The sequence below is a fragment of the Scardinius erythrophthalmus genome (genome assembly GCF_964197995.2).
Source record: "Scardinius erythrophthalmus genome assembly, chromosome: 3".
Taxonomy (NCBI): Eukaryota; Metazoa; Chordata; class Actinopteri; order Cypriniformes; family Leuciscidae; genus Scardinius; species Scardinius erythrophthalmus.
Genome location: NC_138223.1, coordinates 270,073 through 290,519, shown reverse-complemented (window position 1 = coordinate 290,519; position 20,447 = coordinate 270,073). Strand labels below are relative to the sequence as shown.

At 42.9% G+C, this 20,447-nt stretch overlaps 1 protein-coding gene across 7 annotated transcripts in view; it reads left to right on the top strand.

Moving 5' to 3' along the window:
• The first annotated feature begins 5,150 nt into the window (after positions 1-5,150).
• Positions 5,151-20,447, top strand: part of ildr2 (immunoglobulin like domain containing receptor 2) — a 37,712-nt gene continuing 22,415 nt past the window's right edge. For 5 of the 7 annotated variants that reach the window (XR_014029943.1, XM_081362259.1, XM_081362261.1 and 2 more), the window contains exons 1-3: positions 5,151-5,287; positions 8,676-9,008; positions 19,159-19,278. Coding sequence is in view for 6 of the 7 variants with exons in the window: in XM_081362259.1 (XP_081218385.1) it covers positions 5,173-5,287; positions 8,676-9,008; positions 19,159-19,278 (568 nt within the window). In the remaining variant the exon portion in view is untranslated. Of the gene's footprint in view, positions 5,334-8,675; positions 9,009-19,158; positions 19,279-20,447 lie in introns of all 7 variants that reach the window. The other 2 variants (XM_081362263.1, XM_081362262.1) reach the window with 2 other exon arrangements.

The following is a 20,447-nucleotide window of genomic DNA, read 5'->3' as shown; positions in this document are numbered from 1 at the left end:
GACTCCCGGCGAGGAGGGCAGATCCAAACTATAGTATCTGATGAAGGTGTGCGGGAAGGCCCAGCGGCACCTCCGCCTCTGGAAGGGAAACTCCCGATAGCAGGGCTTTAGAAGATCCCACTCCGCTAGTCTTTTATCAGGAGAGGCGAGGGCATACTGGCGTTTGAAAGAGCCTTCCACACCCTCCTGCTTATTGTCTGCTCAGAGACAGGGGAACACTCCTCAGGTGACCCGAAACACACAAAAAGCTGGGCCGACGTCCTCCAACCCGAGGAGCTCGTACATACGCCTCCAGGGCCCGGACAGGGCATGATAGATGTAGCCAAATTAACTGATATAAACACTAGTGTAGAACATTGCATAGAAATTGTGTCTATTCCTCGTTTAGTGAGATCAAATAATAAATCTACTGCAGGATCTAGGAAAAATCTAATTGTTATTAAAACAGAAAATGTTGCTATTAGTAAACAAAAACAATTTCTAAAGCTCGGTCTTCTAAACATTAGATCACTCACACCTAAGGCAGTTATTGTAAATGAAATAGTCACAGATAATAGCATCGATGTACTTTGCCTTACTGAAACCTGGCTTAAACCAAATGATTATTTCGGTCTAAATGAGTCTACTCCATCAGGATACTCCTATAAGCATGAGCCCCGTCTGATTGGTCGCGGCGGCGGTGTTGCAACTATCTATAGAGATTTTCTTAGTGTTACTCAGAAAACGGGTTATAAGTTTATTTCATTTGAAGTACTTGTACTAAATGTTACGCTCTTAGACGCTAGAAAAACATCCCTATTATCTTTAGCCTTGGCTACCGTATATAGACCGCCAGGGCCTTACGCTGATTTCCTAAAAGAATTTGCAGATTTTCTCTCAGATCTATTGGCCAATGTCGATAATGCATTAATTGTTGGAGACTTTAATATCCACGTAGATAATCAAAATGATGCGTTAGGGGCTGCGTTTATCGATTTATTAAACTCCTTTGGGGCTAAGCAAAACGTTACCGGACCAACTCATCGTTTTAATCATACACTCGATTTAATTATATCACTTGGAACCGATCCAACCGATATAGATATCATTCCACAAAGTGACGATGTCACTGACCATTACATGGTAACTTGCATATTACGTACCCCTGTAATATATCATGCTGCGCCGCGTTATCGATTAGGCAGAACAATCCTTCCATCCACCATAGATAATTTTTCAAATTGCTTATCGGATCTGTCTCAACTGCTCAGTGAACCCAAACAAACAGATGAACTAGAGGAACTAACCAGCACTATGAGCACCATTCTCTCTGGGAAATTGAATATTGTTGCACCTATGAGACTAAAAAAGGTCAGAGAGAAAATTAAAGTACCATGGTACAACAATACTACGCGTGTTCTAAAGAGAGAAACTCGTAATTTAGAGCGTAAATGGAAACAAACTAATTTAGAGGTTTTTAGAATCGCTTGGAAAGACAGTACGTCACGTTATAAAAAGGCCCTAAAAGCGGCCAGGGCTGAGCATCTCCGCAAACTAATAGAAAATAACCAAAACAATCCTAGGTTTTTATTTAACACCGTGGCTAGACTAACAAATAAACAAGCGTCACCTGAACAAAATATTCCGTTACAGTTTAGTAGTAATGATTTCATGAAATTTTTCACTGAGAAAATAGAAAACATCAGAACCACAATTGTAAACGTTCAATCCTCAATCGCGCCTTATAATTCAGCCTCGATTATCACCCCGCAAGAACAAATACAGAGCTTTACAACTATAGAACAAATAGAGTTAAATAAACTTTTTACTTCATCTAAAACAACAACATGTTTACTAGATCCTATACCAACTAAACTACTGAAAGAAGTGTTACCTGTAGTGGAAGAGCCTCTCCTCAATATTATTAACTCATCTTTAACTTTAGGTCATGTTCCAAAAACATTTAAACAGGCAGTTATAAAACCTCTCATTAAGAAACCACAATTAGACCCAAATAATCTAGCAAATTATAGACCCATTTCAAATCTTCCTTTTATGTCCAAAATACTAGAAAAAGTTGTGTCCGCCCAACTAGGCTCTTTCTTACAAGAAAATGACATCTATGAAAAGTTTCAGTCTGGGTTCAGGCCGCATCATAGCACTGAAACTGCGCTCGTTAAAATCACAAATGATTTACTCTTAGCTTCTGACCAAGGCTGTATCTCAATATTAGTTTTACTTGATCTTAGTGCTGCGTTCGATACTATAGATCATACAATACTCTTAGATCGACTACAAAATTATACCGGTGTTCAAGGACAAGCACTAAGCTGGTTCAGATCATACCTATCTGACCGATACCATTTTGTCTATTTAAATGGAGAAAAATCGATCATAACTCCAGTAAACTATGGAGTGCCGCAAGGATCTGTGTTAGGCCCTCTATTATTCTCAATATATATGCTGCCACTTGGAAATATTATAAGGAAACATGGAATTAGTTTCCATTGTTATGCTGATGACACTCAAATATATATTTCATCACGGCCGGATGAAAACGCTAAATTATCCAAATTGACAGAGTGTGTTAAAGATATAAAAGATTGGATGACGTGCAATTTTCTTTTATTAAATCCAGACAAGACAGAGGTACTACTTATCGGTTCAAAAAACCGCCCACAAAACCTCTTACAATACAACTTTAACATAGTAGGATGTCCCGTTACTTTATCCTCTACTGTAAAAGACCTGGGTGTTATATTAGATTGTAACCTGTCTTTTGAAAATCATATTTCATATGTTACAAAAACAGCCTTTTTCCACCTCAGAAACATTGCTAAGCTACGTAATATGCTCTCTGTTTCTGATGCAGAAAAGTTAGTTCATGCGCTCATGACCTCGAGATTAGATTACTGTAATGCTTTATTGGCTGGTTGTCCTGCATCCTCAATAAACAAGCTACAGTTAGTCCAAAATGCCGCCGCTAGAGTTCTTACTAGATCAAGAAAATTTGACCATATAACACCAATTTTATCATCACTGCATTGGTTACCTATAAAGTTCCGTATTAATTACAAGGTATTGCTACTGACTTATAAAGCCCTAAACGGCTTAGCTCCAGTCTATTTAACGGATCTTCTATCGCCCTATAATCCATCACGCTCTTTAAGATCACTAAATTCGAGGCTTTTGGTCATACCTAGGATATCTAGATCAACTAAAGGAGGGAGAGCATTTTCACATTTAGCACCAAAACTCTGGAATAGTCTTCCGGATACTGTTCGTTGCTCAGACTCGCTCTCCCAGTTTAAAACTAGATTAAAGACGCATCTCTTCAGCCAGGCATTTATATAATATTTTTAATCTTACAGTAAAATCCGGTCTTTACCTCATAAACGCCAGAGGAGAACTGGCCCCCGACTGAGCCTGGGTTCTCCCAAGGTTTTTTTTTTCTCCATTAGGTCACCTGATGGAGTTTTTCGGTTCCTTGCCACTGTTGCCTTTGGCTTGCTCAGTTGGGGATACTTAATTTAATTAATCAATCAACAATACTATTGATCAGCATTATCAAACATGGATGTTTTAAACTAGAAACAAACACTGATGTACTATTTTATTTAATCCTCTGAAGCTGCTTTGATACAATCTGTATTGTGAAAAGCGCTATATAAATAAAGTTGACTTGACTTGACTAGCCTTTCTTGGTCAGCCGACACATGCGGTGGAGGATTGAAAGGCCTGCAGGATAACAGACCGTTCCTCATTAGATGGCCGTTTGGGCATGTAGCCCGGCCTTGGGTGGAGAGTGGCCTTGACCCTCCCAGGAGCAACTCGAGGCCAGAGGGAGAAATAGAGAGAGCCTCCGCGTCCCCGACTCTTTTGAGGGATGTTATAGCGAGCAGGATGGCCACTTTAAAAGCGCTGTATAAATGAAGGATACTTGACTTTATTCTCGTGTTACGCAGCGCGTTTGAGCTTCAGCGTGAGGTTTGTTCCTGCGCATCAAGCAGGTTATGTAGAGGTTCTGTTATGTTCGCTCTTCAGTGTTTATATGTGAATAAAAGCCTAAATTCAATCTGTTCATCATATAAAGCGATCAAGTCTCTTCAGAAAGTTTGGACTAAACCACACAAATCATATCAGCTTTACGATCTCTTTATGAACTTCTTGAAGCATCAAAGTGGCAGTTGCCTAGCTGTCAATGGAAGGACAGAAAGCTATCAGATTTCATCAAAAGGATTTTTATTTGTGCTCTGGAGAATCTTACGGGTTTGGAACACATGAGAGTGAACAAATGATGATTGAATTGTCCTTTTTGTGTGAATTATCCCTTTTAACATGGTTTTGGGCACCTGCTATAGACGCTGAATTAAAAAGAAGACATTTGAAAAAAACATGAAACAGACAACATGACTGAATAATATTCTTGTTTTGAGTACAGATCAAATCTACCATCATTACGTAGTGTTTTAGCCAAAGTGACTTACATTACATTCACACTCACAGTAGTCTATTTTACTGGTTCAGAACACATATGACCCTCGTGTTTAATCAATAGACAGTGCGAAAAACAAACATATTTAAAAAAACAAACAAATAAATAACAAGTAAGTTTGGTGTTAGACAAAACAACCACATGACAGATAGCGTGTGACAACATGCCCCGGTCTCCCTGTCTCTACTACTCACACGCTACTACACCGATAGAAACACTAGAGGGCGAAAACATTATTGATTCAAGTCTAATATCAAACTTCTTGAATTAATGCTTATGACTATTATGATGGTCTTTAACCTTTTGACCGGTTTAGTGTGAATATGTAAAAGCTGTTCATGTAACGGGAACATTGAAGGATTGAATAAAAATACAACATTTCTAATATTTTTTTTTTGTTTGGTTTTTTTTTTGGTTATTTAGATTTGTATAGTTTATGTATTTGTATATAATAATGAATAGTGATATATATATATATATATATATATATATATATATATATATATATATATATATATATATATATATATATATATATATATATATATATAGATATATATATATATATATATAAAGTGTTTCATTTTGTTAAAAAGAAACCCCTCCTTGAAAGTCCTCGGTAACGCGCTCTGGAGGGCGGCGCGCGCCTCCGTTGCTCAGACCCGTTACTCACGAGACGCAGAACAGACGGACGAAAAATGAAGCGAAAAACACGAGGAAAACACGGTCGCAATTCTGCTACGGGTCACGAAACGGAACGATTTAGAAGGATTTCACTCGTCAGATGCTGGATTTCACTCGTGGCGTTCACAGGTGCGTCACTTTCTGAGAGTTTGGAGAAGTTGAGCAGCAATAGCAGGTTGTTTTCACTCTTCACACTGTTTACAGTCCAGTAACTCCACTAACTCTGCTTTGATTCGGGAGGGAATCTTTTAGTTACATTTAGTGACAGTGTAGCGGCTCTTAGCAGCTCTACTGTAAATGTGACGCACTGACGCCTGATATTTATCTGCACATTCACTTCATGTGATTCACGTTCATTTTAAGGTTATTTTGGTTTATTTGGTAAGTTGGTCCGTGAGCGAAATACAGGAGATGAATATTGCATCTGCATTCACTGTCTTACATAAATCAGCATTAAATGATCATCTTCAGTAGTTGAAATAGTTAAAGCTGTTTCAGCAGTTGTTTGATTACCATGGTAACGGTGTAAAACTGCTTACAAAGCAGTACCTCAGTGTTTGTGTGGGGGTTTCTGAGCTTAACTGTAATGATGTGGGTTGATGTCTAACTAAAGCCTCTGTAATCAGGAGCAGAGCTGCTTTAACCCTGAGACTCAGTCAAATCAGTGCCAACTGTTACAGTTACAGCTCAGGTGTGTTACAGTTACAGTTCCACTCAGGTCTGTTACAGTTACAGTTCCACTCAGGTCTGTTACAGTTACAGTTCCACTCAGGTCTGTTACAGTTACAGCTCAGGTGTGTTACAGTTACAGTTCCACTCAGGTCTGTTACAGTTACAGCTCAGGTGTGTTACAGTTACAGCTCAGGTGTGTTACAGTTACAGTTCCACTCAGGTCTGTTACAGTTACAGCTCAGGTGTGTTACAGTTACAGCTCAGGTGTGTACAGGTGTGTTACAGTTACAGCTCAGGTGTGTTACAGTTACAGCTCAGGTGTGTTACAGTTACAGTTCCACTCAGGTCTGTTACAGTTACAGCTCAGGTGTGTTACAGTTACAGCTCAGGTGTGTTACAGTTACAGCTCAGGTGTGTTACAGTTACAGCTCAGGTGTGTTACAGTTACAGCTCAGGTCTGTTACAGTTACAGCTCAGGTCTGTTACAGTTACAGCTCAGGTGTGTTACAGTTACAGCTCAGGTGTGTTACAGTTACACTCAGGTGTGTTACAGTTACACTCAGGTGTGTTACAGTTACACTCAGGTGTGTTACAGTTACACTCAGGTGTGTTACAGTTACAGCTCAGGTCTGTTACAGTTACAGCTCAGGTCTGTTACAGTTACAGCTCAGGTCTGTTACAGTTACAGCTCAGGTGTGTTACAGTTACAGCTCAGGTCTGTTACAGTTACAGCTCAGGTCTGTTACAGTTACAGCTCAGGTGTGTTACAGTTACAGCTCAGGTGTGTTACAGTTACAGCTCAGGTGTGTTACAGTTACAGCTCAGGTGTGTTACAGTTACAGCTCAGGTGTGTTACAGTTACAGCTCAGGTGTGTTACAGTTACAGCTCAGGTCTGTTACAGTTACAGCTCAGGTGTGTTACAGTTACAGTTCCACTCAGGTCTGTTACAGTTACAGCTCAGGTGTGTTACAGTTACAGCTCAGGTGTGTTACAGTTACAGCTCAGGTGTGTTACAGTTACACTCAGGTGTGTTACAGTTACACTCAGGTCTGTTACAGTTACAGCTCAGGTGTGTTACAGTTACAGTTCCACTCAGGTCTGTTACAGTTACAGCTTAGGTGTGTTACAGTTACAGCTCAGGTCTGTTACAGTTACACTCAGGTGTGTTACAGTTCCACTCAGGTCTGTTACAGTTACAGCTCAGGTGTGTTACAGTTCCAGTTCCACTCAGGTCTGTTACAGTTACAGCTTAGGTGTCAGTTACAGCTCAGGTGTGTTACAGTTACAGCTCAGGTGTGTTACAGTTACAGCTCAGGTGTGTTACAGTTACAGCTCAGGTGTGTTACCGTTACAGCTCAGGTGTGTTACAGTTACAGCTCAGGTGTGTTACAGTTACAGTTCCACTCAGGTCTGTTACAGTTACAGCTCAGGTGTGTTACAGTTACAGCTCAGGTGTGTTACAGTTACAGCTCAGGTGTGTTACAGTTACACTCAGGTGTGTTACAGTTACACTCAGGTCTGTTACAGTTACAGCTCAGGTGTGTTACAGTTACAGCTCAGGTGTGTTACAGTTACAGCTCAGGTGTGTTACAGTTACACTCAGGTGTGTTACAGTTACACTCAGGTCTGTTACAGTTACAGCTCAGGTCTGTCACAGTTACAGCTCAGGTCTGTTACAGTTACAGCTCAGGTCTGTTACAGTTACAGCTCAGGTGTGTTACAGTTACAGCTCAGGTGTGTTACAGTTCCACTCAGGTCTGTTACAGTTACAGCTCAGGTGTGTTACAGTTCCACTCAGGTGTGTTACAGTTACAGCTCAGGTCTGTTACGCCACATTGGACCAGTGTTTATACCATTTTACTGTGGGAAATTATATTCCTATCTCATTACACGTTATCCCATCACATTACTTTTAAGACTTCACTTCTATTTAAAAAGTACACCTGAAACTGTAATTTCAGAATACAAGACATATTATAATCTGTATTTTGTAACAGAACAAGTTTCCACAGCAGTTTAATTTGATGGACCACAGAGTTTTAGAACATTAAAAGCTTCTAAAGTAAAAAAAGAAAAAGAAAAAACCTTTCTTATCAAACACATGGTCTGCTCCCTTACTAGTGAACACTCCCTGCCTGTCTTACTCTCTGTCTGTCTGAATCCCACAGGTCATATTTAAACCAGCTGTTTCTGGGTGTGTGTTAGTTTATGAACCCAACACAATCTGAGAGACGCTCCTCTGTTGACTGACTAGAATGACAGCAGATATTCAGAAGCTCAGAGGAAACACACATGTGTATGTGTGTGTAAGAGTGTGTGTATGTGTGTGTAAGAGTGTGTGTGTGTGTGTGTGTGTGTAAGAGTGTGTGTAAGAGTGTGTGTGTGTGTGTGTGTGGGCAGCATATGGAATGTGTTTGATCATAGTTTGAGTATCTATTTTCAAATGTTCACCTTGTTCATGTCATGAGGAGTCAGATTTTTGTCAGTGTGGTTCATTTGAACACGTAATCTCTGTGATGATCTGATAAAGCGGATGAAGATAATATCAAGTCCCTCCCTACATTTATTCTCATTGAATATCCTGTTTCCCTAAAGAAATATGTCACTTAATGGAAGCTAAATATGTTGCGGACACAGTTTCACATTTACTAACTGAAGTCTAACAACTGTTGGTGACTAAATGTGTTTAAGCAAGCAGTGTGTGCTGAATCAGCCGCTCTCAGTAATGATGATAATGACAGTGTGACAGCAGGCAGAAACACACACTCCACGTCTCACAGTTTCTGTGGTTTATTTGTGATAAATGCTCATGTTCTCCATGTGTTTCTCTTGTCTCGATGTCAGCGGTGTCGCGGGGTGAGGCTGTCCAGGTCTCGGTTCGTGACGAGCGGCGCTTTGCGATGCTCTTCCAGCCGGTGGTCCTGCCGTGTCAGTACACCAGCGTCTCCTCGCAGACTCCAGTGGTCCAGTGGTGGTACAAGTCGTACTGTCGCGATCGCACGCGCGACGCCTTCCGCTTCCCCGACACGCTAGCGCTGCACGGGTCCGAGCTCGGCTCTGCGGTGCACCTCGACTGCGGAGACACCGGTCGCACCGTGAGGATCGTGGCGTCGGGTCAGGGATCCTCCATCACTCTGGCTGAGCACTACAAGGGCCGAGACATCTCCATCATCAACAGTGAGTCAGAGCTCAGCTGTCAAATCAAACGCTCGACTCCCAGTCTTCTGCTCAGCTGTCAATCAAACGCTCGACTCTCAGTCTTCTGCTCAGCTGTCAATCAAACGCTCGACTCCCAGTCTTCTGCTCAGCAGACGAGATGTTTGTCATGACTGTTGAGCTCCATGAGGGTTTCGGTCATAAGATGATTTGTGTGACTTTAAAAGTCACAATTGTTTTATTTATTTATTTATTTATTTATTTATTTATTTATTTATTTGCTCTTTATTTAAGCAGATAAAACTTTCTGAGATTAAAAATCTCTTTCACAGAAGTGGCCTGGCCAAGATGAGCAGAACAACATTATCAAAAAATTTTAAAAAAAAAATTTAAATAAGATAAAAAAAGAAGAAACAGAAAATCCCCATAACATTAAAACACATCAACAATTATGACATAAATTGAAATTATGACTTAAAAAGTCATAATTTTTGACTTGTCTCTTCATTTTGACTTCTAATTGTATGATAAAGAGTAAAACTAAACATCTTATTTAGTGTTCCACTGAAGAAAGTAAAGAGTTAATGATTAGTTTAACTGAGCTTTAGATGTCTGTAAGCTCACTGAATGCAGAATATTTATTAATATATAACGCAATAATGATTTATTGCGTTCATTTGATGGTTGAGAGGGAACTTGAGTCAAAGGTCAGATGTGAAGTGTAAATACAGATGCATTTTGAGATCTACCAAGAGTTACTCGTGACAAAAGAGTCAGTCTGTGTGTCGGATCAGATCCTGCTGCTGTTTAGTGGAGTGAAGCGTTCAGAGACACTGGAGTTTGAATAGAAGCGCGAGACAGGCTCACGATTGATAACACATTTACCCAGCATCCATTCAGCGCTGAAATACTGCTTTACATTTACTGTGTGAGACAGCAGAGATTCTTGTGCTTCTCCCAGGAGTCTCTCTCTCACACACACACACACACACTCACTCTCACACACACACACTCACACACACACACTCACACTCACACTCACACACATGTCTGGTTCACTATCTTTGTGGGGACTCTCCATAGACGTAATGGTTTTTATACCGTACAAACTGTACATTCTATCTCCTTACACTGCCCCTGTCCCTAACCCTACCCATCACAGGAAACATTCTGCATTTTTACTTTCTCAAAACAACTCATCCTGTGTGATTTATAAGCCTTTTGAAAAGTGGGGACCGCTGGCTGGTCCCCACAATGTAGGTGATCTCAGGTTTTACTATTCTTATGGGGACATTTGGTCCCCACAATGTAATATAAACAAGGGCACACTCACTCACACACACACACACACACACACACACACACACACACACAAACAAACAAACAAACAAACAAACAAACAAACACTCACAGACACGCACACTAACACACACACAAACAAACAAACACTCACAGACACGCACACAAACACACACTAACACACACACACAAACAAACAAACACTCACACGCTCACAGACACGCACACAAACACACACACACATATACACACACACACATACACACATTTTTTTTAAACATTTAATAAACTGGAGATTTAGACCATTCAGAAATAATTTAATGGCAAAATAAGCCAAACGTTGTCAGAACTCATTTTTGTTCGCTGGGCCATTGGCTCTGTGATTCAGAACCGGCTCGTGTTTACAACGACTGAATGAAGATGTAAATATGTGAATTTATTCTCTGTTCCCTTAACGGAAATTATGAAGCTTGAATCATAAATCTCACGAGCCAACTCAATACACATCATGACTCGTGATAGATGTTCAGAAAAAACAAACCGTTACTTCATTATATTTCAGCATCAGCACACACTGATAGACTGGTAGTGAACATAACCTAGCTATTCATTATAATCTACAGCTGAAATGATGAAGGAATATATGTAACAATCAAAGTATTTATCGTAATTTTCTTTAAGTAGCAAAAACTAATGTCAGACACACATCAGTTCTGCTGTAATGACACAGATGTGCTGTGAGCAGTGAGATTGAGACGCGCCGGTGTCACAGGAAGTGCTGCTCATTGTGCCGACCGTTTCCTGTTCCTGACATTAGTCTGTTTACTCACTGCAGCGACTCAGGAATAACCCGATCCCTCCCACATCTCCCACACTCCAACATGTGCATTTGATCCCAAAAGAGTCATTATATCAGTGTCATTTTCTGACTTGAATGTAAGTGTTTTTTTAGTTTATGGTGAGTATCGGTTCACCAGCTTTACCTGTTCATGTTAAATTACTGGAGATAATTATACTCAGGGATTCAGTGACACTCGTCTCATGTGAACATGTCTGATGTTTGAGTCATTATTGAAGAATTTGTTTACCCAAATATTAAAATTCTGTCATCATTTTCTCTCCCTCATGTCGTTCCAAACCCGTAAGACTTTCTTTCATTTTCAGAACACAAATGAAGAAGTTTTAGATGAAATCTGAGAGTCTATTCAACCAAAACTATAATGCTTCAAAACACTCATAAAAAGATGGTAAAATAAATGTAATTTGTGTGGTTAAGTGGTTTAATCCATGTCTTCTAAAGAGACCCAATCGCTTTATTTGATGAACGGATTTAATTTAGGCTTTTATTCACCTATAAATATTGATCAGTGAACGTACAAAGAGCATCAGATATGGTAAACAGAAGCTCAAACACCAATGAGGTTTGTTTTTGGTGCCTTTGAGCTTCTGTTGACCCCTCTATATATGAGTATATAAGGGTTTCAATGGAGATTCATTATAATCATCTGCTTTTTTGGCGTATGGGTTTGGAATGACATTAAGGTGAGAAAATTATGACAGAATTTTCTTTCTTTTTTGTGAACTATCCCTTTAATTCTGAATTGACCAGTCAGCATCCAGGACCACAAATATACATTTAATAACTATCATTTGAAAGCATATTCACAGTTTGAAGCATTACTCTGTCTGTGTGTCTGACTGTGTGTCTGTCTGTGTGTCTGTCTGACTGTGTGTCTGTGTGTCTGTCTGACTGTGTGTCTGACTGACTGTGTGTCTGTCTGTGTGTCTGACTGTGTGTCTGTCTGACTGTGTGTCTGTCTGACTGTGTGTCTGTCTGACTGTGTGTCTGTCTGACTGTGTGTCTGTCTGACTGTGTGTCTGTCTGTGTGTCTGACTGACTCTGTCTGTCTGTGTGCCTGACTGTGTGTCTGTCTGACTGTGTGTCTGTCTGACTGTGTGTCTGTCTGTGTGTCTGACTGTGTGTCTGACTGTGTCTGTCTGTGTGTCTGTCTGACTGTGTGTCTGTCTGACTGTGTGTCTGTCTGTGTGTCTGACTGTGTGTCTGACTGTGTCTGTCTGTGTGTCTGTCTGACTGTGTGTCTGTCTGTGTGTCTGACTGACTCTGTCTGTCTGTGTGCCTGACTGTGTGTCTGACTGTGTGTCTGTCTGACTGTGTGTCTGACTGTGTGTCTGTCGTCTGACTGTGTGTCTGTCTGTGTGTCTGACTGTGTGTCTGACTGTGTGTCTGTCTGACTGTGTGTCTGACTGTGTGTCTGTCTGACTGTGTGTCTGTCTGACTGTGTCTGACTGTGTCTGACTGACTGTGTGTCTGACTGTGTGTCTGACTGTGTGTCTGACTGTGTGTCTGACTGTGTATCTGACTGTGTGTCTGTCTGTGTGTCTGTCTGTGTGTCTGTCTGACTGTGTGTCTGTCTGACTGTGTGTCTGTCTGACTGTGTGTCTGTCTGTGTGTCTGACTGACTCTGTCTGTCTGTGTGCCTGACTGTGTCTGACTGTGTGTCTGTCTGACTGTGTGTCTGTCTGACTGTGTGTCTGTCTGTGTGTCTGACTGTGTGTCTGTCTGACTGTGTGTCTGTCTGTCTGACTGTGTGTCTGTCTGTGTGTCTGTCTGTGTGTCTGTCTGTGTGTCTGTCTGTGTGTCTGTCTGTGTGTCTGACTGTGTGTCTGTCTGACTGTGTGTCTGACTGTGTGTCTGACTGACTGTGTGTCTGACTGTGTGTCTGTCTGACTGTGTCTGACTGTGTGTCTGACTGACTGTGTGTCTGACTGACTGTGTGTCTGACTGTGTGTCTGACTGACTCTGTCTGTCTGTGTGTCTGACTGTGTGTCTGACTGACTGTGTGTCTGACTGACTCTGTCTGTCTGTGTGTCTGACTGTGTGTCTATCTGTGTGTCTGTCTGTGTGTCTGTCTGACTGTGTGTCTGTCTGACTGTGTCTGACTGTGTGTCTGACCGACTGTGTCTGACTGACTCTGTCTGTCTGTGTGTCTGACTGTGTGTCTGTCTGACTGTGTGTCTGTCTGTGTGTCTGTCTGTGTGTCTGTCTGACTGTGTGTCTGTCTGACTGTGTGTCTGTCTGACTGTGTCTGACTGACTGTGTCTGACTGACTCTGTCTGTCTGTGTGTCTGACTGTGTGTCTGACTGACTGTGTCTGACTGTGTGTCTGACTGACTGTGTCTGACTGTGTGTCTGACTGCGTGTCTGACTGTGTGTCTGACTGACTGTGTCTGTCTGTGTGTCTGACTGTGTGTCTGACTGACTGTGTGTGTCTGACTGACTGTGTCTGTCTGTGTGTCTGACTGACTGTGTCTGTCTGTGTGTCTGACTGTGTGTCTGACTGTGTGTCTGACTGTGTGTCTGACTGACTGTGTGTGTCTGACTGTGTGTCTGACTGTGTGTCTGACTGACTGTGTCTGTCTGTGTGTCTGACTGTGTGTCTGACTGTGTGTCTGACTGACTGTGTGTGTCTGACTGCGTGTCTGACTGTGTGTCTGACTGTGTGTCTGACGGACTGTGTCTGTCTGTGTGTCTGACTGTGTGTCTGACTGTGTGTCTGACTGACTGTGTGTGTCTGACTGTGTGTCTGACTCTGTGTCTGACTGACTCTGACTGTGTGTCTGACTGTGTGTCTGACTGTGTGTCTGACTGTGTGTCTGACTGTGTGTCTGTCTGTGTGTCTGACTGACTGTGTCTGACTGTGTGTCTGACTGACTGTGTGTGTCTGACTGTGTCTGACTCTGTCTGTCTGTCTGTCTGTGTGTCTGACTGTCTGACTGTGTGTCTTACTGTGTGTCTGTCTGTGTGTCTGACTGTGTGTCTGTCTGTGTGTCTGACTGACTGTGTGTGTCTGACTGACTGTGTGTCTGACTGACTCTGTCTGTCTGTGTGTCTGACTGTGTGTCTGTCTGACTGTGTGTCTGTCTGTGTGTCTGTCTGTGTGTCTGTCTGACTGTGTGTCTGTCTGACTGTGTCTGACTGTGTGTCTGACTGACTGTGTCTGACTGACTCTGTCTGTCTGTGTGTCTGACTGTGTGTCTGTCTGTCTGACTGTGTGTCTGTCTGACTGTGTGTCTGTCTGACTGTGTGTCTGTCTGACTGTGTGTCTGACTGACTGTGTCTGACTGACTGTCTGTCTGTGTGTCTGACTGTGTGTCTGACTGTGTGTCTGTCTGTGTGTCTGACTGTGTGTCTGACTGACTGTGTCTGACTGTGTGTCTGACTGACTGTGTCTGACTGACTGTGTGTGTCTGACTGACTGTGTCTGTCTGTGTGTCTGACTGACTGTGTCTGTCTGTGTGTCTGACTGTGTGTCTGACTGTGTGTCTGACTGTGTGTCTGACTGTGTGTCTGACTGACTGTGTGTGTCTGACTGTGTGTCTGACTGTGTGTCTGACTGTGTGTCTGACTGACTGTGTCTGTCTGTGTGTCTGACTGTGTGTCTGACTGTGTGTCTGACTGACTGTGTGTGTCTGACTGCGTGTCTGACTCTGTGTCTGACGGACTGTGTCTGTCTGTGTGTCTGACTGTGTGTCTGACTGTGTGTCTGACTGACTGTGTGTGTCTGACTGTGTGTCTGACTCTGTGTCTGACTGACTGTGTCTGACTGACTCTGACTGTGTGTCTGTCTGTGTGTCTGACTGTGTGTCTGACTGTGTGTCTGACTGTGTGTCTGACTGTGTGTCTGTCTGTGTGTCTGACTGACTGTGTCTGACTGTGTGTCTGACTGACTCTGTCTGACTGTGTGTCTGTCTGTGTGTCTGACTGACTGTGTGTGTCTGACTGTGTCTGACTCTGTCTGTCTGTCTGTCTGTCTGTGTGTCTGACTGTCTGACTGTGTGTCTTACTGTGTGTCTGTCTGTGTGTCTGACTGTGTGTCTGTCTGTGTGTCTGACTGACTGTGTGTGTCTGACTGACTGTGTCTGTCTGTGTGTCTGACTGACTGTGTCTGACTGTGTGTCTGACTGACTGTGTCTGACTGACTCTGACTGTGTGTCTGTCTGTGTGTCTGACTGACTGTGTGTGTCTGACTGACTGTGTCTGTCTGTGTGTCTGACTGACTGTGTCTGACTGTGTGTCTGACTGACTGTGTCTGACTGACTCTGACTGTGTGTCTGACTGTGTGTCTGACTGTGTGTCTGACTGTGTGTCTGACTGTGTGTGTGTCTGACTGACTGTGTCTGACTGTGTGTCTGACTGACTCTGTCTGACTGTGTGTCTGACTGACTGTGTGTGTCTGACTGTGTCTGTGTCTGTCTGTCTGTCTGTGTGTCTGACTGTGTCTGACTGTGTGTCTGACTGACTGTGTGTCTGACTGACTGTGTGTGTCTGACTGTGTGTCTGTCTGACTGTGTCTGTCTGTGTGTCTGACTGACTGTGTGTGTCTGACTGTGTGTCTGACTGTGTGTCTGACTGACTGTGTCTGACTGACTCTGACTGTGTGTCTGACTGTGTGTCTGTCTGTGTGTCTGACTGTGTGTCTGACTGTGTGTCTGTCTGTGTGTCTGTCTGTGTGTCTGACTGACTGTGTCTGACTGTGTGTCTGACTGACTCTGTCTGACTGTGTGTCTGACTGACTGTGTGTGTCTGACTGTGTCTGACTGTCTGTCTGTGTGTCTGACTGTGTCTGACTGTGTGTCTGACTGACTGTGTGTGTCTGACTGTGTGTCTGTCTGACTGTGTGTCTGTCTGACTGTGTGTCTGACTGACTGTGTGTGTCTGACTGTCTGTGTGTGTCTGACTGTGTGTGTCTGACTGTGTGTGTGTCTGACTGTGTCTGTCTGTCTGTCTGTCTGTCTGTCTGACTGTCTGTCTGTGTGTCTGACTGTGTGTGTGTCTGACTGTGTCTGACTGTGTGTGTGACTGTGTTTGACTATGTGTGTCTGACTGTGTGTGTCTGACTGTGTGTCTGTCTGACTGTGTGTCTGTCTGACTATGTGTCTGACTGACTCTGTGTCTGACTGTGTGTCTGACTGACTGTGTCTGTCTGTGTGTCTGACTGACTGTGTCTGTCTGTGTGTCTGTCTGACTGTGTGTCTGACTGTGTCTGTCTGACTGTGTTTCTGTCTGTGTGTCTGACTGTGTGTCTGACTGTGTGTCTGTCTGACTGTGTGTCTGTCTGACTGTGTGTCTGTCTGACTGTGTGTCTGTCTGTGTGTCTGTCTGTGTGTCTGTCTGACTGTGTGTCTGTCTGACTGTGTTTGTCTGACTGTGTCTGACTGTGTGTCTGACTGACTCTGTCTGTCTGTGTGTCTGTCTGTGTGTCTGACTGTGTGTCTGACTGTGTGTCTGTCTGTCTGTGTGTTCGGGCCAGCAGTTCAATCCCTTGCAAAAGTTAGTTACTCGTGCCGTAGAACGTTGTTTTAGGGTATAAAAAACTCCACAGGACTCCAATGTCAAAGGATAACAAAAAATGACCGTTTATTCAGGTCCCACAGTGAAATCTTCTTACAGGAGTAATAAAATAAATGTTTCTTAAACCAAAACTAATGCTGTCTGATATTTCTAAGACAATGTAACGTCCATAGGCTACGGTAAGAAAACTATATCGCTCAGGTCCTAGTTCACAGCTGGCTCCGAGCGTCCAAAGTCAGTTATGACGCTTCAACGGTATCGCGGGAAACCCAGCACAATTCTCTTAAAGGGGCGGTAGCCCTAAATTCAACATAAACCCTGAGCTAAACAGAAAATGTTTTTCATTGTTTCCAAATCACAAAAACAGCATTTATAATTCAAAATATATCAATGATCGGTGTCTGTAAACCTCCTTAACATTACTAAGAAACATAACTGAGAAATAATAATCTTTTAATAAAGTTATGTTCGACTACTATTAGCAATAAGCTATTAATGTAGTAATATAACCCTTATAAATCAAATATAAGGTTATTCCATATCCCAAATAGTATGTACAGTGTTTTGGCTCCTATACTGTGTGTCTGTCTGACTGTGTGTCTGTCTGACTGTGTGTCTGTCTGTGTGTCTGTCTGACTGTGTGTCTGTCTGACTGTGTCTGACTGTGTGTCTGACTGACTCTGTCTGTCTGTGTGTCTGACTGACTGTGTCAGACTGTGTGTCTGACTGACTGTGTGTCTGTCTGTGTGTCTGACTGTGTGTCTGACTGCGTGTCTGACTGTGTGTCTGACTGTGTGTCTGACTGTGTGTCTGACTGTGTCTGACTATGTGTCTGACTGTGTCTGTCTGTCTGACTGTCTGTGTGTCTGACTGTGTGTGTCTGACTGTGTCTGACTGTGTGTGTCTGTCTGTGTGTGTGTCTGACTGTGTCTGACTGTGTGTCTGACTGACTGTGTCTGTCTGTGTGTCTGACTGTGTCTGACTGTGTGTCTGACTATGTGTCTGACTATGTGTCTGTCTGACTGTGTGTCTGACTGTCTGACTGTGTGTCTGACTGACTGTGTCTGTCTGTGTGTCTGACTGTGTGTGTGTGTGTGTGTGTGTGTGTGTGTGTGTGTGTGTGTGTGTCTGACTGTGTCTGACTATGTGTCTGACTGACTGTGTCTGACTGACTGTGTCTGTCTGTCTGACTGTCTGTCTGTGTGTCTGACTGTGTGTGTGTCTGACTGTGTCTGACTGTGTGTGTGTCTGTCTGTGTGTGTGTCTGACTGTCTGCGTGTCTGACTGTGTGTCTGTCTGACTGTGTGTCTGACTGTGTGTCTGACTATGTGTCTGTCTGACTGTGTGTCTGGCTGTGTGTCTGACTGTGTGTCTGACTGACTGTGTCTGACTGTGTGTCTGTCTGACTGTGTGTCTGACTGTGTCTGACTATGTGTCTGTCTGACTGTGTTTGTCTGACTGTGTGTCTGACTGTGTGTCTGACTGACTGTGTCTGTCTGTCTGACTGTCTGTCTGTCTGTGTCTGTCTGTGTCTGACTGTGTTTGTCTGACTGTGTGTCTGACTGTGTGTCTGACTGAGTGTGTCTGTCTGTCTGTCTGTCTGTCTGTCTGTCTGTCTGTCTGTCTGTCTGACTGTCTGTCTGTGTGTCTGTCTGTGTGTCTGACTGTGTGTCTGACTGTGTGCCTGAATGTGTGTGTCTGACTGTGTAGTTTGTCTGACTGTGTAGTTTGTCTGACTGTGTGCCTGACTGTGTGTGCCTGACTGTGTGTGTCTGACTATGTGTCTGTCTGACTGTGTGTCTGACTGTGTGTCTGACTGTGTGTCTGACTGTGTGTCTGACTGTGTGTCTGACTGACTGTCTGTCTGACTGTCTGTCTGACTGTCTGTCTGTATGTGTGTCTGACTTTGTGTCTGACTATGTGTCTGTCTGACTGTGTTTGTCTGACTGTATCTGACTGTGTCTGACTGACTGTGTGTCTGACTGACTGTGTCTGTCTGTCTGTCTGACTGTGTGTCTGTCTGTGTGTCTGTTGACTGTGTGTCTGACTGACTCTGTCTGTCTGTCTGACTGTCTGTCTGTCTGTCTGTGTGTGTGTCTTTCTGACTGTGTGTCTGACTGTGTGTCTGACTGTGTGTGTGTGTGTCTGACTATGTGTCTGACTGACTGTGTCTGTCTGTCTGACTGTCTGTCTGACTGTGTGTCTGTCTGACTGTGTGTCTGACTATGTGTCTGTCTGACTGTGTTTGTCTGACTGTGTGTCTGACTGTGTGTCTGTCTGTCTGACTGTCTGTCTGTCTGTCTGTGTGTCTGACTGTGTGTCTGTCTGACTGTGTGTCTGACTGTGTGTCTGTCTGACTGTATGTCTGACTATGTGTCTGTCTGACTGTGTGTCTGACTATGTGTCTGTCTGACTGTGTAGTTTGTCTGACTGTGTGTGCCTGACTGTGTGTGTCTGACTGTGTGTGTCTGACTGTCTGTCTGTCTGACTGTCTCTCAGAGGCTGATCTGCGCATCGGTGAGCTCCAGTGGGGCGACAGTGGTGTTTACTTCTGTAAAGTGGTTATCTCTGACGATCTGGAGGGTCAGAATGAAGCGCATGTGGAGCTGCTTGTGCTGGGTGAGCGCACTACACTACACACTACACTACACTACACTACACACTACACTACACACTACACTATAGTACACACTACACTACACTACACACTACACTACACTACACTACACTACACACTACACTACACACTACATTACACTACACACTACACTACACTATACTACACTACAAACAACACTACACACTATACTACGCTCTACACTACACTTATTACACTACACACTACACTACAAACTACACTACAAACTACACTACACTACAAACTACACTACACTTTATTACACTTCACACTACAAAGTACACAGTACACTATACACTACACTACACTACATACTACACTACACACTACACTACACACTACACTACACTTTATTACACTTCACACTACAAAGTACACAGTACACTATACACTACACTACACACTCCACTACACACTACACTACACTTTATTACACTTCACACTACAAAGTACACAGTACACTATACACTACACTACATACTACACTACACACTACACTACATTTTATTACACTTCACACTACAAAGTACACTATACACTACACTACACTATACACTACACTACACTACACGCTACATTACACACACTCACAGGAAACAAACACACTCACAACAGGAAATGAGTCGCCTTAATCCCTAACCTTTAGTGCTGGAGGCTCATCCTGAGGTTTGTGCGGGACTGAGTTCGATCATGTTCACGGTCACACTCAGGGTTCATGTTTTCTACAGTAAGAGGTCAGCAATTTAGACGTTCAGTGAGAATCAATATTTCATCATGTTCGACAGTGTTGATCATAAAATGCTCCTGAGGGTCTGAGATGTCTTTGATGTGTTTGCAGTCTCTCAGCTTGATTCTGACTGTGTGAAATATGGGAACGAGCACGAAAAGGCCGTCGATGACCCGAACATTCGTGTCTCTCTCTCTGTATTAAATAATAGATTAAAGGTTAGGATTTAAAATTAAAATAAAAAACAGTCAATGCATTTGTAGTTATTGATAAATTTATATTTTTCATAAATGCAAAAAACAATATAATTTTTCATAAATGCAAAAAACAATATATATATTTGAGCACAGAGTAATGTGCTGCCATGGCAACAGTGCCGCATCCAGCTGTGCAGCGTGACGGGAACACTCTTTGTGCAGATGT